Below are 27,087 nucleotides of genomic sequence, written 5' to 3' on the forward strand. Positions count from 1 at the left end.
ATTGCAGATAGATCTAGCATATGAATTTCTTCATCTTATTGGCTACAATAATTTAAGACTATGGAATGAAACACACAGATACATGCATATGTACATGCATACATACACACCCACACACACCCCAAAATGATACTTTCACAGTTCTATATAAGATGGAGTTAAAATAGCAGATATAAGGAAGGATCAGTATATTAACCTTTGGACAGAGCTTTGCAGATGTAACTGCAAATCAGTTTAATGTACAGTGCAAAACTGTAAATCAGTTCTTTAGAGAAAACTTGAGAGCAAATGTCTAGGAAAAGGGCACACCTTTTTACAGATTTATTAGTTGGAGACATTTATTAAAATATCTATTTGAATTTGGTATTCATAGCAATTTTTTTCTCTCAGTAGGAACTTTTCAGCACTGAACAGAATTACAGTTCTCAGAAAAGTAGTCTTATAGCTAAGGAGAGATTAGTTTTTGCAGAGTTCCAATTAGTGAATTTATAAATATCCCTCCTCTTTTGATTTTAACTGAAGTTTAATCTTTAGCAAAAACATGTTTATTTCAAAAGTGTCACCTCTGGAATGTGGTATTACTAGTAATAATACTTAAACCTTCTGGTACTTTATATCATCTTCAAAAGTATTCCTGCTAAGGAAGACATTTAGTTTAGTGTTCCAAAAGGCAGACCTAAAGCTTTGATAAAGTTGGAGTTCCCAAAGCTTCAGGCAGTAAGCTAATCCAAATAACCAACCTAAATTCCATACTTACTATATTTTCTGTGAGATTTTTTTCCCCATGAAGTAGAATGCATAGCTGCTGTAGGGTCTTTTGGAAAGAGTAGAAACATTATCTGTGTAGTTCTTCAGGATGCTGGGTGTCCAGAAAATCAAACACATGAAAGGTCATTACACATTTGTGAAGGCAGATATTATTTGCTTAAGCATATATTATGTCTAGTTGAATAGACTTTGCTTGTATTTTCCCTTGCTGTTTATTTTTGTCTTGACTTTTTAAATAATGAAAACTAATGACAGGGCAATCCTGATTGAGTAGCCATTATTATGGTTTGAGAATAGGAGTCAAAGAATTTCTGAGTGTTTGCACTTTTTAGATAAATGTTTAGAAGAACATGAAAGTTGCTTGCTATCTACCTCCCATAACATGTGGAAATTTCATTATTTCTTTTTTCTTTTTTTTTTTTTTTAAGTTCTGGTGTTATTTATTCCACTGGAATGTTACATAATTGGAATAGGGTGTTTGGGGTATGATGGACTGAATGGTATCCCCTTTTATTTTGTTTAATTTTTTAAAATTTTATTTTGTCGATATACAATGTGGTTGATTATTGTGGCCCATTACCGAAACCTCCCTCCCTCCTCCCTCTCCTCCCTCCCACCAAACAATGTCCTTTCTGTTTGCTTGTCGTATCTTGTTTGCCATATAAATCAACATTATCTTTCTCTTTATTATCTGTTAATCATTTACATTTTATAATTATTTACCAGTTTTCAAAATGAGTGTGTTCTCCTAAACGTTATCTGATTTGAGCCTCAACGTTATCTGCTGAGAGAGGAGATTCCAAACATTTTATTACAATCAATTCTAAAGTATATTAAAACTCACAGAGTATTTTTCCCTTATGTTATACCTAAATGATACATTACAGTATTAGTCTATTACTTTTTGTTCAGATTTTATTGAAGATGGAAGAAATTGCTTCAATAGATAAAATTAATTTTGGTTGTTCTTCAACTTTCTCTTCTCCTTTGCTTGGATTCCTCCTTGTGCCTAAAAGGCACACTTGTTATGTATGTTCCACTTCGAGGTTAATAATAAAATATGGACAGCAATTCTGCTGTCTTATGAAGGTCCCTTTGGTTGAAAGAAACAGAATCCCACTCATATTTGCTTAAGCAAAAAATATAAGAGTAGTGGGAATTTATTTCAAGGATCTGTGATTCCTTAGAGAACTCAAGGGCAGAAAGTTAATACTTAGGAGGGACTAGAATCAGGAATTGAAAAGACATCAAGGACCCAGGTAGAAAATATTTCCCTCTTTGTTTCCCTAGAGGTATATGATCTCTTGTTTCTACTTCCTCTATGTGTGGATGTTTTATTCCTCACATTCTCTGCACATTGGCTTTTTTCTACATTTCTGGGAATGTGACAGAAATGGCTTTTCCATAATGTTCTCATTTTAAACAAGTAGCAGAAAAACCTTCTCTGAATTCTAACTCTAAATTTCCAAGGAAGAGAATCTGATTGCCCCAATTTGGGTGAAATACCAGTTGCCTACAACGAAGGGACTATGTAACATAGCACCAATGTGGCATTTGGGAGTAGCCATAAGTTTAAGGAGAAATAGAGGCTGGAAAGTCACCCCACAATGTGTTTACCAGGACTGCCTTTATATTTAAATATTAATTCTGAAGTTTTACTTTGGAAGACTGTGAACATTGACTGTCCATTAAGAACAGGTGCAACTAATGAAGTGACAACCTCTCCTCTGTCTAAATGCCTAAGTTTGCTGTTTCATGTTAAATGCAACTGAGAAATTACAATGTTATGATTAATTTTGCTTTGCAGCCAATAACTACAACTAGTTCATCAAGTGAACCTGTATTATCCCTTCAACCTGTGTCCCTTCCAAGTGAAAGAGTACCTGACAGACTTGAATATTTTTCTCCAGAATGGCTCAACACTCCAAGGTAAGCTTCACTGATAATCCAGTCTACATAAATACAATCTTAACTTGGAGTAGAATATAGAAATAGTTTACTTTTATTTTACACTACATTTTTAACATGTTATTCAGTCTCCCAAATAATCATGTATTGATTGGATAGGGACAAAAAAATGGTATATTGCAAGGAAGTAGCCTAGCCAGGCAGTTACTTTCAGGTGCATTGGAAAACAGTTAATGTGAGGAAAGATGCAAGTGAGTATAGAATCTGTACATACTGATATTCTTCCAATTTGTTCACAAGAAGCTTAGTGTTTTCTCTTGCTTTTCTACATCATGACAAATAGAAATATGTATTCTATATTTTCCTACAAAGGGGTTTTCAACAGGGAAATAATGTGCTTGCTAACATTTTGTGAATATTTAAACAATTATTCATATTTATCTTTTCTTTAAGTAATGAAGGAGCAGTTATGATGCGACATGATGAAGGAAACGAATCTGAAACAGAAATTTCTGATACAAAAGGTTCTGAAACTCCAGCTGGTTCTTTGGACTATAAAAGTCTCCAATGCCTAACAATAGTTGAAAGTGACACCCCCCTTATGGACTCTGGCTCTGAAAGATGTATGATTGATTCTGACTCTGATAGAGGCATTAGTTTGGATTCTGACTTAGAATATTCGAAAGACTCTGACTCAGTAATATGGGTAATGGACTCAGACTCAGAAAAATGTCCCAGTGACTCAGACTCAGTGAAACATCTTCTAGAAGCAGAAAACTATCAGATGGTTTCAGGCTCTGCAGAAGACCCGATGGAGTCAAAGCAACACCTGGTAGGAGTTGAACAGGGCCAGGTGGACTCTGACTCTCTAGAATACTGGATGGACTCAGGTTCAGAAAAAGACTTTGTAGATTCTGACTCTGAAAAATATCAGATGGACTCTGACAATGAAAAATCAGGGATAGACTCAGACTCAGAAAAATGCCCGATGGCCTCTGCATCTGTGAAACACCTGCTGAAGGCAGAAAAACGCCAAATGGCCTCAGATTCTATAAAACGCCTAATTGAATCTGAAAAATGTTTGATGGAGATGGAAAAATTTTGGAACGTCTCTGGTCCTGAGAAGTATGTGTTGAACTCAGACAAAGAAAGTGGTAGAATGGACTCTGCTTCCGCACCTGCTGTATATCTGAAAGAAAAACACCAGGAGAAAACTAGATCTGAGAGATATATGATGGACTCTGACTCTGAACCATGTGGGATAGACTCAGACTCAGAAAGATATGGACTAGCCTCAGCAAATGTGAAATGTCTCATGGATGTTAAAACATTCCAGTTGAGCGCTGACACTGAGGGGCTCTGGATGGATTCTTGGTCTGAAAGACGTACAATAGATTTAGACTCTGAATGCCTAGGGATGGCCTCTGATTCTGTGAAACACATGATGAAGACTGAAAAGTGCCAAAAGGCCTCTAACTTGGAGAGTTCCTGGATAGGCCTTGAGTCTAAATCTGAAAGATGTCTCATGGACTCTGAAAGAGAAGAGTTGAACTTTGTCTGTGGTAGATGCTGGGAAAGTTCTAGAAAATATAAGCATAGGTCTACAGGACTTCAGGATAGCTCTGGAAGATGTCAGGATGACCTTCAAAAACATTGGGATAACTTTGAAAGACATCAAATAGACTCTGCTTCTGGAAAACATCAAACAAATTCTGAAAAGGAAAGGCATCAAAATGAGTTTGAAAGTGAAAGACACCTAATGGAGAAAGAGAGGGAACAGTGTCTGATACAATTTGAAAATAAGAGACTTCAAATGGATGAAGAGAGGGGAGGACATCTCAAGGAGTCTGACAATGAAAAAGAGCACAGGATTGAATGTGACAGTGAAAGACACCACCTTGACTCAGAAAATGAAGCACAACGGCTCGGTGCTCGCAAAAAGGATAATCGTCCTCTAGGTAAGCTTAAATGCGTATGGCCTTTGAAAGCAGCTTGTTTCACAAGTTTAATTAATAGCATTATGACTCTTCCAAATGGCAGTAGCTTTAATAGATTTGGGCCTGAGATCATTTTATCAGAAATTCAGAGAATAGGTATCTTAACCTCAGATTTCTAATTCACTTTTAAAAATTAGGCAAATCGTCTTGCTTTAGTTAGCATTTATCTTCTTATCTTAAAGGGAGGAAAATTAAAGAATTCTTAGCAAAGATGGTTATTCTGGTCCAAGTAATACCATACTGAATTTAGCTTCCATCATTCTGGAATGGGTGAATAGAAATTGCTCATAAGCTTTTCCTTATTATTAGTTACTGTGGAAAGAGGTAAATATATAAGCCTAACTATATAAAGATTTCAAATTATTTTGCTTCTCCTAAGTAGTTATTATCAAAGCTCTATAATTTTTAATAAATAGTTGGCATTTACTTCATCAGTCATGTTTATTTTATCACACTAAGTCATAATTCTCCATTTCCTAAGCCATTTTATTAAGGTATGCTTATTGTGATAAAGGAACTATTACCATCTCATAGATAGTGTTTTTCTTCATCTTAGTCATTTTGCACAGAGATCTTTAGTTATGACTAAAAGCACCAAAAGAAAACAAAGAACTTGTCCGAAAACATTTCTAAGAAAACTGCTCTTTGAAATTATAATAATACTCATAAATTCTATGCCTCAATAAACCCCTGTGACTTATTTCAAAAACAGGGTATTTAAAATAATACACATTTAATGTATGATCAGTGTGTTTCTACTTTAATATCCTATGTCCACATAATGAGCCTTGAAATTTGTTCTAAATAATACTGACTTATCCATGAGGTAATATGCTTTAAGTATGGTGAGCTACTGAAATCAATAAAAATTCAGTATACTATGTATTCTTGGGCATTTACTGATACAAAATGTTATCCAGAGGTTGCACTGGTTGTCAGCTATATTTATCCTCAAGCCATTAATTCAGCTGGAATACCTGTGAGATATTTTACTTGAACAGTCAGAGGAAAATATTCATCTGATATTTTATAATTCTTGAAAAAACTCTCTGAACTCAAGTTAGAAATTCAATTCTATTGGAAAGGATTAAGTAATGTGAGAAATTAATTTCTGAGATCTTCTTATAAAGAAGTTTATTGGTGGGATATTGATAAAGGTCTGTTACCTTTTATGAGGAGAGGGAAAATATCTTAAAACAATGTTTTTATTGGATTCAATCTTAGTAACACTAAATTAATTATCCCCTAATCCATTATCATTCTGTTCTGATGAGGTAATATTAACAATCCCTTAAGAGTTGCATTAATTAGCACAGAGGGTATTAAGATTTAAATTTCTCATCCAGCTCCAGTTTTTAATATATTCAAACACCATTTGATACATATTTAGTGAAATGAGATAACTACTATTCAAGACTACAAAGACTCATGGCACTAAACTGCATTGTTACTGATATGCTTTTAAAATTTTGTCGATTGAATGCCTACTATGTGCTCAGCATATGTTATATTAAATACACAAAAGTATAATACCTTAAATTAAATAGCACCTTTCAGCATTTCAAAGTTCATTACGTAAAAAATAGCAGCTAATATTGATTGAATGTGTATACTGTGTCAAGCACTATGCTACACAAATCACATGCATTATTATATCTAATCCCCACTCATTATTGTTATCCCCCTTTACAGATAATAGCTAAGCTTTATGTAGCATGCCAGGAATTGTTCTAAGAGTTTTACATATACTAATTCACTAGTGCTAGTTTATTAATACTAATGCACCAGTTTTACATGTACTAATGCATTAAAACCTCACAATCTAGGAGGTAAGCAAAATTATCATCTTTATTTTAGCAATGAAGAAACTGAGGCACAAAGAAGCTAGGTAATTAACCAAAGTTAAATGATAGAGTCAGGATGTGAACTCATGCTCTAGAATTTGTGCTTTAACCATGAAGACACACTAATTTTCAATATAAGAGGTATATACTATACCCATTTTATAGTGAGAACAATGAGGCAAAAAAAGTTCAAGTGACTTGTCCTGAACTTTGAACCCAGGTTTATCTGATTCCAGAGCCTAAGTTCTTAATCAAGCATAATTATATGTCAGCATGATCTTCTAAGTTAGAAAGAGCAATGATACTATAGTATTATTGAGCCTGCTTAAAAAATGAGGAAAGTGAAGCTCAAGCAGACCTCTTCACTCAATGTCACATGAAGTAATTAGTGACCATGCTAGTAGTATGTAGGAACTGCTAGGCTAGCTTTATCTCAGCTACATCTGTGACTTCATGAAGTTTATAACCTAATAGAGAAAATAATATTCCACATGAAACTAGTCAATTAACTATGCTTTCTCTAAGTCTACTTACATTTTAAATACTTGCAATTGGATGAGAATTATTCAGTTTTTGGATTATAATTAATATAAAGCATGCATTATTATATGGTCAATCCACAAGTAGAAGCATATATAAACGTAAAAACAGTTTTTCTAGCTGCCCTCACTCATCTTTAGCTGTTGCATATTGATAATATATTGGGTAAATGTGATTTTAAAAATCCTAGAAATAAAATATGTCTGTGGGCATAAGAAAGTGCCCTTTGTTTGCCACCTGTATGTCTTCTTTGACAAAATGTCTGTTGATGCTGTTTGCTTATTTTTTTCTGTATCTTGGCTGATATTTTCCTTTTCATTAATAAGTAAGAAGACATATGTATAACAAAGACAAAATAAAAAGAAAACTGCTTTTTGTGCTACTAATCTTATGTTCACTCCCAAATGAGCAATATGCACTTCTTAAAATCAGCTTCACCATGTCTGTCTCTTCTCTATGCTCTCTAATAGTAAAGAGGTGTGAGGAAAACAGCCTTGCTGTCTCTCCAAGGCCCAGAATTAAGTCTCTTTGCTCCTGTGACTGTGGACAATAAATAGTAATAGGGCTTTTTTAAAAAAAATAAATGAAGTTGGTTGCAAAACACCGTAATTTTTATTTTATCTTTTGTACAAAATACCTTTCCTGAGAATAGTCCAGAGCTCATTGATAATATTAACTTATTTGTTAAAATTCTGTACTTATATTCATCAGTCATAATGATACTTAGAATATGTGTTGCACCACATATTTTACACCAAGTACTGTCATTTTGGGATCTTTGAATTGCAATCTGCATTCTGTCTGACATCAACAGATATCTATAACCTCTCACACCCATTCTCTACCATAGCATATTGTTACCAACTTTTTAAATTGTGGCAAAAAATACATAACATAAAATTTAATATCTTAACCATTTTTAAATGTACAGTTCAAAGGTATTAAGTACATTCACATTGTGCAACCAACCTCCAGAACTCTTTTCATCTTGCAAAATTAAAATTCTGTACCCTCTAAAAAACTCCCCGTTACACCCTGTAGAACTATTTTACCTGCCTGTAATCCTGCACCGACTCCAACTGTAAAGCTAGGGCTGGGTCTGGAGCTCACAGACCCTTCAAGCACATTGTCCAGAATAGGTCACAAACCCATCACATGCCAGGCTGGATCACCAAACCCCACACACGCCAGGCTGGGTCACAAGACCCCTTCACATGCAGGTCTATTGAGCTAGGTAACCAGCAAACAGGTCCTTGGAAGCCACAAGTTGGAAAAGCATGGCTGTGAGCATGGCGTCTGCCCAAGGCAGAAGCCAGCCAACTTGCAGTGCTGCGCAGGCACACCAACTCCACCCACCCATACACAATTTGCTTACCAAGAATGCACTGCAACACCCCCAACCTGCCCCGAGTTGAGGGAGCCTGACCAACCTATTCTATTTTCCCAACAATACACCCTTTCAGGGTCCCTTGCTGTACAATCTACGTGTTCAGAATCTTCCACGATGTTCCCTTAGCGAGGATAGATGACCCTTACATTTACATATTACACATTCCATCCCAGTCCCCAAAGTCTTTAGCTTATTGCAGCACCAACTCAAAAGTCCAAAGTGTCCTCCTCTGAGACCAAAAGCAAAAGTCCTTCCAGCTGTGAACCTGTAAAAGTCAAAAACAAGTTTATCTACTTCCAAGATACAATGGGACAGACATTGGGTACACATTCCCATTCCAGAAGGGAGGAATAGAAAGGAAAAACAGGCCCCAAATAAATCCAAAACCCAAACAGGGCAAACGTTAAGCACACTGGGGCACCTGGACCCCTAAAGCGTTGGGCAGCCTCGCTCCTACAGCTCATCAAGTGCAGCCCATTGAGCTACCTCGTGCCTGCGGCTTTTCCAGACTAGTGCTGCACATTGCCAGCAGCCCCACAGTTCTGGGCTCCTGGAGGCAGCCCCACCTTCCTGGATCCACTAGACATTTCCTCATTGGGGGTTCTCTCTTGGGGCTCTGACCCCACTTTTCTGCTCCACATTGCTCCGTAAATGACCTCTGCAGTGGCTCCACCCCTGCAGCAGGTCTCTGCCTGGGTCCCCCCACTTTTTCATACATCTTCCAAAATCTGGGTGGAAACTGCCACACCTCCATTGCTCTCACATACTGCTGGCCTGCAAACTTAACACAACATGAGTGCCAACAAGGTTTTCGGCTTTTTTTCTTCAGAGGTGCTGAGGCAGGATTGCTCCAGCCTGGAGTGGCTGGGATGCAGGGAGCAGTTTGCCAAGGGCAGCTGCACCCCCTGTCTGTCTTCCCGGACAACTCAATCCTTCTAGGATGGGAGGGGCACTCTCCCAAACTTCTCAAATGCCTTCAGGGCCTGTGATGGGTGGGGCACCCTTCCAGGCTTCTCAAATGCCTTTAGGGCATTTTCGCAGTTGTCCTGGTTTTTAGCATCTGGCTGCCTCACTGCCAAGATAATGTCTTTAACAAACAGTTTATCTGTTCACCCTTGCATTTTTCTCTTGCTCCCTGCTTCTCTACCACATGGCCAGGCTGCAGATTTTCCAAATCTTTACGCTCTGCTTCCCTTTTACATTTTGGCTTTTGAATTACTTCAGTCAGCTCAGCTTACACTGGCTGCTCACTCAGTCTCAGGCAGTTTTGCAGCATTCGCCCACAGTTCAAACAGCTACATTTTTCCAGTCCATCAAGGAGTGGCTGCCCTGCCCCTGTGCATAGCTGCAGCTCTCCTGTAACTGCTGCAACTGAGACAGGTGCATAGTAATGGAGACTAACTTTTCCACCTTTTCACTAGGTGAAAACATACTTGAAATTCTGCAGGGGCACCCATCCTCAGGTCATCTGCCCTTCTGCATGTGGCATTCTTTTCTCAGGTTTATATGGCACCCAGCTGGCCATCAGGTTTAAGTGGCACCCTCCGAGCCTTCTGCCTTCAGACAAATGCAACATGCGTTTACTACATTGTCTCTAAAGTACATTACACCATCCACCCTTAGGTCCCATAGCTGTAGCAGCCAGAGGCTCTCCCTGTTTCTGCTACTTTACTGTCTCAATTTCTCATGCACAACATGTCATGCTGGGAGACACACAGTTTTCCTCAACTCATTACTGGGTTGGTCATCTTCCCTGGTGTGAGAGGCAGGAGTGGCCAGTTGCTGCACATCATCCTCCAGGACATTTTATCTGAGATTCCAACATCTCTGCTTTCTGCTGCAAATCTCAATCAGTTTGCAGTGTAGTGAGCAGAATCTAGGCTCTGGTCAGCAGAAAAGTGGCCACCAAGCACCACATGCTCAAGGACAGCCACATTTCCTCCTTCTTCCAAGGGCTTTTGCCTCCTGTACCTTGTCAGGATCCTGTCACAGACTACGCCAATTGTAGCACTCTTAATTCTGTTCGTGACGCCAATTGTAGAGCTCTTTTACCTGACCGTAATCCTGACCATGACTCCAATTGTAAAGCTAGGGCTGGGTCTGGAGCTCACAGACCCTTCAAGCCCATTCAGAGACTGGGTCACAAACCCTTCACATGCCAGGCTGGGTCACCAGACCCCCTTCACACGCAGGTCTGTTGATCTAGGTAACCAGGAAATAGGTCCTTCGAAGCTGCAGGTTGGAAAGGCATGGTTATGTGCATGGTGGCTGCCTGAGGCAGAAGCCAGCCAACTCGCGGCACCATGCAGGCACATTAACTCCACCCACCACACACAATTTGCTTACCAAGAATGCGCTGTACCACCCCCAACCCGCCCTGAGGCAAGGGAGGCTTACCAAACTATTCTGTTTTCCCAACACACCTCCTCTCCTCCCAGTCCCTGGCAAGCACCATTCTACTATCTGTGTATATAAATGTGACTATTCTAAGTACTTCATATAAGTAGAAGCACACAGTATTTGTCTTTTTGTGACTGGCTTATTTCACTTAGCATAACATCTTTTACATTCATCCATGTTTTAGCATTTGTCAGAATTTTCTTCCTTTTTAAGGCTGAATAACATTTTATAGTAGGTATATACCACATTTTGTTTATCTATTCATATGTCAATAGACACTTGGGTTGCTTTCCCTTTTGGCTATTGTCAATAGTGCTACTATGAAAATGGGTGTACAAATATCTCCCAGGCCAAACTTTCAATTCTGTTGGATATACCCTGAAAGTAGAATTGCTTGATCATATATCAATTTGATCATTAAGTTTTTGAGGAACTACCATATGTTTTTTATAGTGGCTGCACCATTTTACATTTCCACTACAAGTCTACAAGGGTTCCAATTTCCTCACATCCTTCCTAATACTTGTTATTTTTTGGTTTTTGATAGTAGCCATCCTAATGGGTGCTTGTTAGACAATTTTATAACCTAATATTTTATTTATTAGGACAAGAACTTGCTACGAATATTTTTAGAGTTAACTGACCATCTGCTTAATTTTGATATGGGGCACATATATTACCAATATATGGTGGAACATCTTAAAATTAGCTTTCAATTGCTTTAATAAACATGAAAATTGAGAACAGGATCACCATTACTAGTAAATATATATGACGAAAAATAGTATAATAAGAAACTTTTTTTCACTGCAGAATCATTTATTATACATTCATCCTTTCTATATTGTTATTTTATTAGAAGTTGGAAAATAATTGAGTCTATTTGATATGTTTCCAGGTTTTTGGAAGCCCATATTCCAGACTTCTCTTCTTGGCCAGGGAATGCAAACTGAAGAACAACACTCTGTGCAACAAATAGATAACAAAGGTGAGTATATTCAGTAGAAATTGCATAAGGATGTTATCATATTCTCTGTCAATATTTGGAAAAACTTAAGTCAGAACTTGTAGTGTCACACAGGTCCTCAAGACAATATCCGGGTACATTAATTCTCTAGGAGGACTTACTGGACTCAGCATACAATACTCAAGGCTGTGATTCACTACAAAGAAAAATCAGCAAAGAGAAAAGGTACATGGAGTGAAGTCTACCAGAAACTAGGTGCAAGAGTCCTATCCCAGTGGAGTCACACAGATTTGCTTAATTTATCCAGCAACAAGTTGTGACAACATGTACAAAATGTTGTCTACTAGGGATGCTCATAAGATTCTCAGTGTCCAAGGTTGATTTTTTAAAACAGCTTTAGTGAGGTATAATTTACCCAGTAAAGTATACAATTTGATGGTTTTAAGTATATTCACAGATATGTGTAACCATCAGAATATTCAATTTTATTTTTTATTTTTATTTTATTTTATTTTTTAAAGATAATTTATTATACATACATGTGGGGTAGAAAGTTGATTTTCAGTAGTTGTATATAATGTGTGTTGGTTATTCATCATTACAACACGCAATCATTCTTTGTGTCCTTTAACCAATTCCTTATTAGCCCCCTTCCCTCTCTTCCTCCCCTCCCCTTTTCTACCTCTAGTAATGATGGTTCTTTTCTTTCTTTCTAAAAGTTCAATGTCTTACTGTAATTGTTGTTTCTTTCTTTCTCTCTCTCTATCTCTCTTTATTGTTTGTTTATTTATAGATTTAGGTCCTGTTTATGAGTGAGAATATACAGTATTCATCTTTCTATCCCTGGGTTATTTCACTTAGGATAATTTTCTCCAGGCTCATCCATATTGCTGCAAAAGGCAGAATTTCATTCTTTTTTATGGCTGAGTAGTATTCCACTGTGTATATATACAACAATTTCCTTATCCAATCATCCTTCAATGGACATTTAATTTGGTTCCATCACCTGGCTATTGAAAACAGAGCTGCAATAAACATGGGAGTGCAGGTATCCCTTTGACATGATGATTTCCAGTTCTCTGGATATATCCCCAGTAGTGCGATTCCTGGATCATATGGTAATTTTATCTGTAATTGTTTGAGGAACCTCCATACTGTTCTTTGTAATGGCTGTACTAATTTACAGTCCTACCAACAGTGCAGAAGTGTTCCTCTTTCTCCACATCCTCGTCAGCATTTGTAATTCTCCGTCTTTGTAATAGCCACTCTGACTGGGGTGAGGTGATATCTCAGTGTGGTTTTGATTTGCATTTCCCTGATAATTAGTGATGCTGAGCATTTTTTCATATACCTGTTGATCATTTGTATGTCTTCCTTTGAGAAATGTCTGTTCAGCTTCTTTGCCACTTTTAATTGGATTATTTGTTTTTTGTACTGTAAAGTTGTTTGAGCTGTTTGTTTATTCTGGATATTAATCACTTGTCAGACACATAGCCTGTGAATATTTTCTCCCATTCTGTAGGTTGTTTTTTCAATCTGTTGATTGTTTCCTTTGCTGCACAGAAGCTTTTTAGTTTTATATAATCTTATTTGTTTATTTTGTTGTTGTTGTCTGTGCTTTTGGGGTATTATTCATAAAGTCTTTGACCAGTCCTAAATCCAGGAGTGTTTCCCCTGTGTTTTCTTCTAGGAGTTTTAAAGTTCCAGGTGTTACATTTAAGTGTTTATTTCATTTTGAGTTGATTTTGGTATGTGGTGAGAGGTATGGATGACGTTTCATTCTTCTACATATGGATATCCAGTTTTCCCAGAACCATTTATTGAAGAGGAAGTCTTTTCCCCAATGTACATTCTTGGTGCCGTTCTCAAAGTTCAGTTGGCTGTAAGTTGATTTCTGGGTTCTCTCTTCTGTTCCATTGGCCCACATGTCTGTTTTTATTCCAGTACCATGCTGTTTTTATTACTATAGATTTGTAATATAGCTTGAAGTCAGGAAGTGTAATGCCTCTGGCTTTACCTTTTTTGCTCAGGATCACTTTGGCTATTCAGGATATTTTGTTGTTCCATATGTATGTTAGCATTGCCTTTTCTATTTCTGAGAAGAATTCACTGGTATTTTGATGGGGATCACATTGAATCTCTAGATGGCTTTGGGTAATATAAACATTTTCACTACGTTGATTCTTCCAGTCTATGAACAGGGAATGTCTTTTCATCATTTGGTGTCTTCTTTAATTTGTTTCAGCATGATTTGTGGTTCTCATTGTAGAGATCTTTCACCTCCTTGGTTAGATTTATTCATGGGTACTTTATTTTTTTGGTGACTATTGTCAGTGGGCTCACTTTTTTGATTTCTTTTTTGATTATTTTGTTCTTGGAGTATAAAAACACTATTGATTTTTGTGTATTGATCTTCTATCCTGCAACCCTACAGAAGTCATTTATCAGCTCTAAGAGTTTTTTTGGTAGAGTCTCTTGGGCTTTCTGTATGTAGAATCATGTTATCTGCAAACATTGACAATTTGATTTTGTCTTTTCCTATTTGGATGCCCTTATTTCTTTCTCTTCTGTAATTGATCTGACAAGTCCTTCCAATACTATGTTACATTGGAGTGGTGAGAGCACACATCCTTGTTTTGTTCCTGATCTTAAAGGGAAAGCTTTCAGCTTTTCCCTATTCAGGATGATATTGGCAGTGGGTTTATTGTATATGGCTTTTATTATGTTAACATGCATTCCTTCTATAACTAATTTGTTGAGAGTCTTTATCATGAAGGAATGTTGGATTTTGTCAAACGCTTTTTCTGCATCTATTGAAATGATCATATGGTTTTTGTTCTTGATTTTGTTGACGTGGTGTATTACATTTATTGACTTGCATATGTGGAACCATCCTTGCATTCCTGGGATGTATTGCACTTGATTGTGGTGTATAATCTTTTTGATGTGTTGCTGTATTCTGTTTGCTGGTATTGAGGGTTTTTGCATCTAAGGATATTGGCCTATAGTTTTCTTTTTTTGTTGTATCTTTGTCTGGTTTGAGAATCAGGGTGATATTGGCCTCATAGAATGAGTTTGGGAGAATGGTTTGTTTCAATTTTTTAGAATAATTTGGAAAGAATTGGTATTAATTCCACTTCAAAGGTTTGGTAGAATTCAGCAGTGAAGCTGACTAGTCCTGGGCTTTCTTTATTGGAAGATTTCTGATTACTGCTTCAATCTCATTGCTTATTATTTGTCTGTTCAGTTTTTCTATCTTCTTGGTTCAGTCTTGGTAATTTGTATGTGTCCAGGAATTTATCCATTTCCTCCAGGTATTCAAATTTGTTGTCTTATAGTTATTCATAGTAATGTCTAATGATTCTTTGTATTCCTGTGGTATTAGTTTTGGTATCTCCTTTTTCATTTCTGATTTTTGTTGTTTGCGTATTCTCTTTTTTTAGTTAGTCTAGCTAGTGGATTGTCTATTTTGTTTGTCTTCTCAAAAACCAACTTTTTGTTTCATTGATCTTTTGTATCTTATATTTGGTCTCTATTTCATTTAGTTCTGCTTTTATTTTAATCATTTCTTTCCATCTAGTAACTTTGGGAATAGATTGTTCTTGTTTTTCTACTTCTTTTACGTGTAATGTTTGGTTGTTCATTTGAAGTCTTTCTGTTCTCTTGATATAAGCATTTATTGCAATAGACTTTCCTCTTAGTAGTGCTTTTGCAGTATCCCATAAGTTTTGGTATGATGTGTTGTTATTATTGTTAGTTTTGAGAAATTTTTTGATTTCCTCTCTGATTTATGCTTTTATCCCATATGTCATTCAGCAGCATGTTGTTTCATTTCCAAATATTTGTTACTTCCAAAGTTCTGTTTGTTATTGATTTCTAGTTTTAATCCATTGTGGTGTGAGAAGATGCATGAAATGATTTCAGTTTTTTTTTTTAATTGTTGATACTTTATTTGTGACCTAAAATGTGATCTATCTTGCAGAATGTTCCATGTGCTGATGAGAATAATGTATATCCTATAGTTGTTGGGTGAAATGTTCTATATATGTCTACCAAGTCCAATTGGTCTAAAGTGTAGTTTAAATCCTGAGTTTCCATATTGATTTGTTGCCTAGATGATCTTTCCAATGCTGAGAGGGCAGTGTTTAGGTCCCCAACTATTACTGTATTTAGGTCTGTCTCTCCCATTAGGTGTAATAATGTTTTCTTTATATATCTGGATCCACCAATGTTGAGAGCATATATATTTATGGTTGTTGTGTCTTCTTCAGGGATCAATCCCTTTATCATTATATAAGCACGTTCTTTGTCTCTTTTTATAGTTTCTGGTTTAAAGTCTATTTTATATAAGAATAGCTATTCCTGCTTGTTTTTGGTTTCCATTTGCATGGTATATCTTTTTTCATCCTTTCACTATTAGTCTGTGAGAGAATTTACAGGTGAGGTGGGTGGGTTTCTTGTAGGCAGCATATAATTGGGTCTAGTTCTTTAATCTGTCCAGCCACTCAATGTCTTTGGAGTGGGGAGTTCAATCCATTAACATTTAGTATTGCTATTGAAGGGTATTGTCTAACTCCTGTCATTCAATTGCTTTTGTGTGGTTGTTTTAAGTATCTTTTGTTCCTTTCTTTCCCTGTTGTTCTTTGACTTCATTATTTATTGGGTTTTTGAGGTGGTATGGTATAGTTTTTTCCTCTTTCTCATTTGCCTTTGTGTTCTATTGGTGGGATTTGTTCTTCATGTATTCATGGTGGTAATTATTGTCATTTTTTGGATTCCGGGTACAGAACTCCCTTGAGGGTGTCTTGTAGGGCTGGTCATGTGGCACTGAATTCCCATAGTTTTTGTTTATCTGGGATATACATTATATGTCTTTCATATCTGAAGTATAGCCTTCCTGGGTATAGTATTCTTGGCTTGGAATTTTTTTTCTTTTAGTACTTTAAATATATCATCCTGTTCTCTTCTGGCCTGCAGGGTTTCTGCTAAGAAGTCTACCATTAATCTGATGAGGACTCCCCTCTAGCTGACTTGATGTTTTCCTCTTGCTGTTTTCAGGATTCTCTCTTTGTCTTTGACCTTATCCAGTTTAACTACAGTGTGTCTCAGAGAGGACCTTTTTTGGAGTGAATATGTATGGGGATCTTTGAGCTTCTTGAATCTGTAAATCCCTTTCTCTACCAATACCAGGGAAGTGTTCTTCTGTTATCTTGTTGAATAAGTTTTCAATGTCTTTTTCTTTTTCTTCCCCTTCTGGAACACACATGATTCAGATGTTGGTATGTTTGAGGCTGTCTGATAGTTCTTGAAGATTTTCTTCATTTTTTAAAATTCTTTTTTCTTTTTGTCTGCTTGTATTATTTCAGAAACACTGTCTTCAAGATCAGAAATTCTTTCTTCTGCTTGCTCTAGCCTGCTGCTAAAGTTCTTGAATGTAGTTTTTATTTTGTTGAATGTGTCCTTCAGTTCCAGCAGTTCTGCCGCAACCTTTTTTATGGCATTAATCTCTTTGTAGATTTCCTCTTTTATGTCTTAGATTGTATTTCTCATTTCACTGTGTTGTCTATGTGACTCTTCTTCTATCTGAGTTTCCTTAAGTTGTTGCTCAGAATTCTTTTTCAGACATTTCAAGGGTTTCTTGTAAAATGGCATCTTGTATTTGAGAATTACTGCATTCTTTGGAGATATCATAGTTTCTTGTTTTTTCACATTTCTAGTATCTCTACATTGATGTTTGGTCATCTTGTGGAGCAGTTGCTTCTTCAGTTACTTGAGTGTCTTTTGAGGAGAGAGAATCTCTCCTGCCAATTTTTTTTATGTTGCCTGTTGAGTAGGATGTTTCAGTTTTGATTCCTGGTAGACTCTATTGTTGCAGAAGTTTCAGGAATACACAGGCGTTACAGGTAGAGTCAGCAAACTGGGGCACTCTGACAGGTGTAGTGTGACTAAGGGTGATAGGAGCCACACTGAGTTGGGCTTCTAGTACTGTGGCTAAGTAGCTGATCTCCCATAGTGGGAGTTGTGAGGGGTGGAGCTCCAGAGGCTGTTTTTCCCGATTGTGCAAGACTCCTGTTACTTAACCACATGAGACGGGACTACAGAGGGTATGGCTAGGTGGAAGCCATGTGGGGCAGTGCTCTTGTGTCAGCTGCCTGGTGTCTAAAGGCTTCTGTGATGGAGAACACATGAGGTGGGGCTCTGAAGCGTGTTGCCAGGAAGGCTGTGGCTCTCTCAGTAGAAGGTATACATGTGGGGAGGCTTCTGTGGCTGCTATTCAGCAGTTCAGGCCTTGCAAAGCAAGAGCTACAAGGAGCATGGCTCTGGGGGCTGGTGCCAGGCCTCTGAGGCCTCTTGCAAGGAAAGCTATGATTGGAAGGGCTCCTGAGCCTGGTGCAGGACCATTCAGGCCTCTCCTGGCAAAAGCCATGAGGGGTAAAGTTCTCAGGGATGGTGCTAGGCCACTGAGGCCTCTCCTAGCATTAGCTGTGGGAGGTGGTGCTCTCATGGCTGGTGTAGAGGCCCTCAAGTCTCTACTGGTGAGAGCTGGGAGGGGGTGGCCCTCCTGGGAATTGTGCCAGGCTGTTAAGGCCTCTTCTGGTGAGAGCCACAATAGGCTGGGATCCTGGGGCTGATGTAGAGTCTCTTGTTACTCCCAGCAAGAGCTGCAAGGGGCAGGCTCCTGGGGCCAGTGCCCAGCCACTAGAGCCTCTCCTGGCAAAAGCCATGAGTGACATGGCTCCTGGGGCTATTGCTGGGGTCCTAAGGCCTCTCTCTGTGAGAGCTGCAGGTGGCAGGGATCCCAGGGCTGCCATACAGGTCTCAAGTTGCTCCTGGTGGGAGCCTCAAGGATCAGGGCTCCCAGGGCTGATGTACAAGCTCAAGTCACTCCTGGCAAGAGCTGTAGGGAGCGGGGCTCTCAGGGCTCCTGCTGGGCCCCTGGGGCCTCCCCCAGGTAAGCTGGGAATGGTGGGGCTCTTAGGGCTGGTGCCAAGCCACTGAGGCTTCCCTCTGTGGGATCCATGAGGGGCAGGGCACCCAGGGCTGGTGCCAGTCTGCACAGGTCTCTGGTGACGAAAGCCTCAAGGGGCTCCAGGGATTGCTGCCCACTGGCTCCAGCCTCCCATGATTGAAGCCACACGGGGTGGGGCTCTGGAGGTTGCAGTGGGCAGCATGGCACTCTGGTTTTTGGAGCTAGGGGCTGCACAGTGGCCATGTCTGGAACTGCCTGGCCTGCAGTTCCAGCGGCTGGAGCTACAGCTATAGGTGGCATTGGCCATGCAATGGTGTATGCTGGTGGCTGCTGCAGGGAGCAAGAGGAACTCCTGTAGGGGGAGATGGATCCCTGCCCTAGGCCAGATGATGGCACTGGTAACCTCCATGGTGGTTAGGGCAGGCTGGGGCAGGAGCAATCAAGGGTTACCACTGGGAAGTGCTCCAGTTGAGTAGATTCTTCTTGTCTCAAGGTTGTATTTCTCCTGTGCTGATTTCTGTTGTCTGCTCTCTACTCTGAATATCTTCTGTGGGAGAACTGCATGCTGGGCACCTCTAGTCTGCCATCTTGACCCCTCCCAGAAGCCACATTCAATTTTAGAACATTTTTATTACTACAAAAGGTAAACCCTGTACCCTACAGTTGTTACCCACCTACCCTCCCTCATTCCCCTAGCCCTAAGAAATCACTAATCTACTTTCTGCTTCTATAGTATTCCCTATTTTGTACATTTCAGATGAATTGAATAATATAATACACAGTAAATTGTGACTACATTCATTTAATTAGCATAGTGCTTTCAAGGTTAATCCATATTGTACCACGTATCTGTACTTCATTCTTTTTATGACCGAATACTGTTCCATTGTATTGGCTATATCATTGTATTGGATATTTTGGTTGTATATCTGTCAGTTGGTGGACATTTGAGTTGATTTCACCTTCTGTCAATTAAGAATAATGCTTCTGTAAACATTCACATACAAGTTTTTGTGTGGACGTATGTTTTCATTTCTCTTGGGTATGCACCTAGGAGTGGAATTGCTGGGTCTTATGATAACTCCATGTTTAAGTGTTTGAGAAACTACCAGGCTGTTTTCCAAAGTGACTGCACAATTTTACATTCTTATCAGCGATATATGTGGGTTTCTATTTTTTGCATACAAGTCAGTACTTGTTATTATCTGACTTTATTTTAGCCACCCTAGCAAGTATGAAATGGTATCTCATTGTAGTTTTGATTTACATTTCCCTGATGACTAATGGTGTTTTATTGTAATTTTTGGCCATTGTATGTCTACCTTGGATAACTGTCTATTCAAATCCATTGACCAATTTTTAATTGGGTCATATTTTTATTATTGAGTTATAAGAGTCTTTTATATGTTCTGAGTACATGTGTATTATCAGATATATGATCTGCAAATATTTTCTTCCATTATGTGGGATGTCTATTTTCTTGATAGTGTCCTTTGAGGCACAAAAGTTTTTAATTCTGATGAAGTCCAAATTATCTATTTTATTGTTGTTGCTCATAATTTGAGTGTCATATCTAAAAATACTTTGCCAATTCTAAAGTTATGGAGATTACACCTGTTTTTTCTAAGGATTTTATAGTTTTAGATCCTACATTTAGGTGTTGATCCATTTTGAGTTCATTTTTGTGTATGGTGTGATGTAAGAGAACAATTCATTTTTTGCATATGGCTATCCAGTTGTCCCAGTACCATTTGTTGAAAAGAATATTCTTTTCCCCATGGAATGCTTTTGTCACCCTTGTCAAAAATCATTTGACCATAGACCCATGGTTTTATTTCTGGATTTATATGCCTGTCTTTGTGCCAGCACCACACTGTCTTGATTACCATTGCTTTGTAGTAAGTTTTAAAATCTAGAAGTGTAAGTACTCCTTTTTCAAGACTGTTTTGGTCATTCCAGATTCTTTTCAATTTTATATAAATTTTAGAATCAGATCATCAATTTATACAAAGAAGTCAGCTGAGATTTTGATAGAGATTGTGTTAAATCTGTAGATCAATTTGTGGAGTATTGCCATCTTAACAATATTAAATCTTCCAATCCATGAATGTGTATTGAACATATCTATAGATGTTCTTCCATAGATATTTTAAAATTTCGTTCAACAATGTTTTGTAATTTCCTGAGTGTGATATTTGAAATTCTCTTGTTAAATTTGCCTCAAAGTAATTTATTCTTTTTGATGCTATTTAAAGTTTTTAAATTTCATTTTTGAATTCTTCATATTAAGTGTATAGAAATACAATTGATTTTTGAATATTGATCTTGTATTCTGAACCCTGATGAACTCATTCACGAGTACTAATAGTTATTAGTAGATTTGTTAGAATTTTCTGTAAACAATGCCATATCCAATCTGGATGCCTTTTATTTATTTTTCCTTCTCTAATTTCTCTGGATAGAACCTCCAGTACAATGTTTGAGAGTTGAGAAAGTAGTCATCCTTGTCTTATACTTATCTTAGGAAAAAACATCCAGTATTTTACCATTAAACATCATTTTTGCTGTGGGTTTTTCATAGTCTTTGATCAGTTTGAGAGAGTTCTATTCCTTGTTCCTTGAATGTCTTTATCATGAAAGGGTGTAGTATGTTCTCACATTTTTTTCTGCATGCATTGATATTGATCATGTGATTTTGTTTTTTATTGTATTGATATGGTGTGTTACATTAGTTTATTTTTGAATGCTATATAAGCTTTGTGTTCCTGGGATAAATCTCAGGAATTATGTATAATCCACTTAGTATGATGCTAAACTTGAATTCATTTTTCTGGTATTGTGCTGAGGATTTTTGCATCTATATTCATAAGAGATATTGGTCTGTAGTTTTCTTTTATTATGATATCTTTATGTGACTTTGGTATCAGGCTAATTTTTGCCTTGTAGTATGAGTTAGAACGTGTTCTTATCCTTTCTGTTTCATGGAAGAGTTTGAGAAGGATTGATGTTAATTCTTCATTTAATGTTTGGTAGAATTCACCAGTGAAATCATTTGGTCCTGAACTTTTCTTTGTTGGGAGAGTTATCATTACTGATTCAATCTTTTCAATTGTTATAGGTCTGTTCATACTTTCTATTTCTTCATGAGTAAGTTTTGGTAGTTTGCATATTACTAGGGATTTATCCAATTCATCTAGGTTATCTAATTTGTTGGTGTACAGTTGTTCATAATGTTCTCCCATAATCCCATCTATTTCTGTAGGGACTATAGTAATGTCCCACTTTCATTTTTGTTCTTAGTAAGATGATCCCCAACTTATAATACAATTTAAGTACCCATACAACCATTCTGTTTTCCTTTTTCAGTAGAGTATTAAATTATATGAGATATTCAATACTTTATTACAAAGTAGCCTTGCATTAGATGATTTTGCCCAACTGTAGGCTAATTTAAGTGTTCTGAGTACATTTAACATAGGTTAGGCTAAGCTTTGATGTTTGGTACGTTAGGTGTATTAAACACATTTTGGACTTAATAATATTTTAATTTTACAATGGGTTTATTGGGACATAACCCAATCATAAGTCAAGGAACATCTGTAAGTTGTTCTTTTCCTTAGGCAGTCTAGCTAATGACTTGCAAATTTTGTTAATCTTTTCAAACAACCAACTTTTGCTTTTCCAGGTAATCTCTATTTTTTTTTGTTCTCTATTCATTTATCTCTACTGTAATCTTTATTATTTCAATGTGTCTTCTAGTATTAGATTTAACTTGCTTTTCTTTTTCTAGTTCTTTAAGGTATAAGGTTAGGTTATTGATTTCAGATCCTGTATAATATGAGCATTGACAGCTATAAACTTCCCTCTGATCACTGCTTTTGCTCCAGCCCATAGGTTTTGGTATGTTGGGTTTTCATTTTATTTTGTCTCAAAGTATTTGCTAATTTCTCTCGTAATTTGTCTTTGGTCATTTAATAATATGTTGTTTAATTTCCACATATTTGTGGATTTTCCACTTTTTCTTCTGTTACTGATTTCTGGTTTCATTCCATTGTGGTTAGAGAACATAGTTTGCATTATTTTTATCCTTTTAAATTTATTGATCTTTTTTATGGCACTGCATATGGTCTATACTAGAGAATTTTCACAGGGACTTTAGAACAATGTTTTTTTTTTTTTATTGTTCAGTGGGATGTCTTATTGGTGTCTTCTAGGTCTAGTTAGTGTACAGTGTTGTTCAAGTTTTCTATTTTCTTGTTGATCTTTTGCCTAGTTGTTCTATCCATTATTAAATATGGGATATTGAAGCATCCGACTATTATTATTATATTATTGATTATTTCTTTTCATTTCTGTCAACTTCATTTCTGTCAATTTTTGCTTTAAGTACTTTGGTAATCTGTTACTAAGTGCATATATATTTATAACAGTACTGATAGATTGAAGTTTTATCATTATAAAATGTTTCTCTTTATCTCTGCAACAGTGTTTGTTTTAAAATCCTTTTGTCTGATATTAGTATAGCCACTCCAGCTTTCTGTTGCTACTGTTTTCTGGATTTATATTTTTTCCATCCTTTCACTTTCAATCATTTTTTATCTTGGAATCTAAACTGTGACTCTTTTACACAGGATATAGTTGAATCTCATTTTGTTATCCAATATGACAATCTCTGCCTTTGATTAGATTGTTGGATCAATCCACATTTAATGTTACTATTGGTTTATTCTAGCTCCTCCTTCCATTTTTAAAAATTTTCTTATTGAGTTAAAACATATATCAAAAGAATTTCCGTTTTAAGCATTTTTAAGCATACAATTGCATGGAGTTTAATTACATTCACAATGCAGTATAACCACTAACTCTATTTCCAAAACTTTTTTGTCATTCTAAATGTAAACTCTTTACCAATTAAGCAATAAATTCCCTTTATTCTTTCCCACCAGTTTCTAGTAACTTTTAATCTACCTCTGTCTCTGAAATTTTTTTTCGTTTTCTTTTATTTTTATTTTTTCTCAATTATCTCATAATAGTTGTATCTATGTATGGAGTACAATGTATTTGGGTAAATTTACAGAGTATGTAATGATCATATCAGGGTGTTTAGCATATCCATGGTGTTTAGCATATCCATCATTTTAAACATTTGCTACCTCTTTGTGTTAGCAACATTCAACATCATCTTGACTAGCTATTTGAAGTTATACAATAATTTGTTGCTGGCTCCAGTCTCCTTATATTGCTATACAATGCTAAATCTTATTCTTCCTATCTCTCTACAATTTTGTGTCCATCGATCACCCTCTCTTTGTTGCCCCCTCCCCTTACCAGTAACTAGTAACCACTATTATATTCTCTACTTCTATGAGATCAACTTGTTTAGCTTCCACATATGAGTAAGAACACGTGGTATTTCTCTTTCCATGCCTGACATATTTAACTTAACATAATTTTCTCCAAGCTCATCCATGTTGCTGGGAATGGCAGAATTCTTTTCTTTTGGATGGCTGAGTAGTATTCCATTGTGTATACAGACCATGTTTTCATTATCCAGTCATTGGTTGGTGGACATTTAGGTTGGTTCCAACTCAGGCTATTATGAATAGAGCTGCAGAAAATGTGGGAGTGCAGGTATCCCTTTGACATGTTAATTTCCATTCCTTTGGATATATACCCAATAAAAATCTCCATACTGTTTTCCATAATGGCTGTACTAGTTTACATTCTCATCAAAAATGTACGAGAGTTCCCCTTTCTCCACATCCTTGCCAGCATTTGTCATTTTCTATCTTTTCGATAACTGCCATTCTAACTGGGCTGAGATGATACCTCATTGTGGTGAGATGATATCTCATTGTGGTTTTGATTTGCATTTCCTTGATGATTAGTGATGTTGAACATTTTTTCATATACCTGTTGGCATTTGTGTGTCTTCTTTTAAGAAACGTTTATTCAGCTCATTTGCCAATGTTTTAAGTTTATTTATTAATTTTTTTTTTACATTGTAAAATATTGTTGCGGAGCAGTTGCGGGGGAGGGGGACAGAGGAAGGTTAAGGAAATAGGGTGGGAGAAGGAAGAAGGACGACAGGTGTGGTTGAGGCCTGTGGCACCACCCTCATTCTTACAGGGGAGACCAGGGGGCTTCCAGCAGTGGCTTGGTCATTGCTGGGCTGGGTGCAGATGTCAGGGGGGTGTGGCTGGAGCCCTCAGCCCCCACCAGTCCAGCTCAGGAGATCAGAGAGCTTTCGTCAGTAGTTTGGTGGTCGTCCCTGGGCTGGTTGCAGATCTCGGAGTGGGTAGGGCCGAGGCCCTCAGCCCCATACTGCCCTGGCTTGGACCCTGGGCCACTTCCTAAGGCAGCTCAGTGGTCATTGCTGGGCTGGTTGTGGGTGTCAGGGGGCATGGCTGAGGCCCCGGCCCTCCCGCCTCCCTGGCTTAGGAGCCCAGGGGACTTCCAGTCCTTCTACATTTTATAGGTGTTCTTTGGTGATGTGAGACATTTACTAGTTACTATAAAACTTTGTGGTCTGTGGGTATTGTTTTTTCTTTCAGTTCTGTGTTGGATTATTCACTGTTCCTACCATGTAAACTCTGCACTGGAACTAATTTGTTGTCCTTTGCTTACTTCTAAAATGGGGAGCTTCCTGTGGGGACCAGCACTTGAGCCCTGTAGTTGAGCTAAATTGCTGCTTTGCTGCCGATTCCCTGTGGAAGGGTTTTTGTGCAGCTCAGGTTTTAATGGTTGACTTTATAGGTACTTCCAGGTCTCCTGAGATCCAGTACACCTGGGTTGTGTAGAAACTCTGGTCTGGTCCTGAGTCTCTTCAGCAGACTGCACTCCCTTCAGTTCTATGACCCTGACCGGTCTCCACTAAGTGGTCATGCACCTATTGGGGGCAGATCAGCTGTCTTTGCTGGGCCCATGTGTTCCCCCGGTGGGCTCATCTCCTGCACTGCCTGTGCTTCAGACACTTCCCATGGGACAGGCTGTGTGCTGATCCCCCATGATGACTGACTGGCCTCTAAGTGGCTCCTTTTTTTCAGTTGTTGTGGCCCCTCACTCCTATGTGGGTCCACAGCAACCCTGTTAGTAGTCTTGCTGGCCTGGGGGCCACCAAGGCTCTCTTCTCCCCTGCCGCCTCCAAGCAACTTCATCTGAAGGGCACAGCTGCAGCTTTTGCCAGCTCTTACTCCGTGTGCTCACCAGCTCCAGCCTTGATGTAGCTGGGGCACGAAACAGTTGGAGTGGTCCTTTCTTTCTCTCATTGTGGCTTTTCCCCCCTTATGAACTCCACAGATCTCTCCTCCTCTTCCCCTGAGCCCTAGCAGCCCCAGCTTGGCTCCTGTTGCTTTTTAATAGTTATAAATTAGTTGATTTGTGGGAGAGAGTGATGCTAGGGACCATCTATTCTGCAATCTTGACCAGTAGTCCCTGCCATTTTTTAATCGGATTTTTTTTTTTTTTAACTATTGAGTTATTTATATTCTGGATATTAATCCCTTGTCAGATGCATAGTTTGCAATTATTTTCTACCATTCTCTTGGCTGTCTTTTCATTCTTTTGATTGTTTCCTTTGCTGCACAGAAGCTTTTTAGCTTGATATAATCCCACTTGTTTATTTTTGCTTCTGTTTTCTATGCTTTAGAAATTTTATTCATAAAATCTTTGCCCAATCCAATGTCTTGAAATGTTTCCCTTGTGTTTTCTTCTAGAAGTTTTATACTTCAGGATATTACATTTAAGTCTTTAACCCACTTTGAGTTGATTTTGGAATATGGTGAGAGAGAGGGGCCTGATTTCATTCTTCTGCATGTGGAGCTCCAATTTTCCCAAAACCATTTATTGAAGAGTCTGTCCTTTTCTCAGTGTATGTTCTTAGCTCCTCTGTTGAAAGTCAGTTGGCTGTAGGTATGTGGATTTACTTCTGAATTTTCTATTCTGTTCCATTGCTTTGTGTGTGTGTGTTTGTGCCAGTACCAGGTTGTTTTGGTTACTATACAATTGCAGTCTATTTCAAAGTCAGGGAGTGTAATGCTCCCTGCTTTGTTCGTTTTGTGCAGGATTGCTTTGGACATTTGTAGTCTCTTCTTGTTCCATGGAAATCTTCGAATTACTTAGTCTATTTCTGTGAAGTATGTCATTGGTAGTTTGATAAAGATTGCATTGAATCTGTAGATTGTTTTGAGTAGCATGATTATTTTGATGATATTGATTCTTCCAATCAAAGAGCGCATGGTATGTCTTTCCATTTTTAGTGTATCTTTTTAAATTATTTTAATCAGTGTTTTATAGTTTTCCTT

General features: G+C 37.7%; 1 protein-coding gene across 1 annotated transcript in view; it reads left to right on the plus strand.

The window, feature by feature from the left end:
* The window catches only part of LOC134368135 (uncharacterized), a 426,599-nt gene that overhangs the window by 253,258 nt on the left and 146,254 nt on the right, over positions 1–27,087 (plus strand). Inside the window, 3 exon segments of the mRNA XM_063084693.1 lie at positions 2,576–2,697; positions 3,130–4,634; positions 11,746–11,835. Of these exon segments, the coding sequence (XP_062940763.1) occupies positions 2,576–2,697; positions 3,130–4,634; positions 11,746–11,835 (1,717 nt within the window).

The sequence above is a fragment of the Cynocephalus volans genome, chromosome X (assembly GCF_027409185.1).
Source record: "Cynocephalus volans isolate mCynVol1 chromosome X, mCynVol1.pri, whole genome shotgun sequence".
In the NCBI taxonomy this organism is placed as follows: Eukaryota; Metazoa; Chordata; class Mammalia; order Dermoptera; family Cynocephalidae; genus Cynocephalus; species Cynocephalus volans.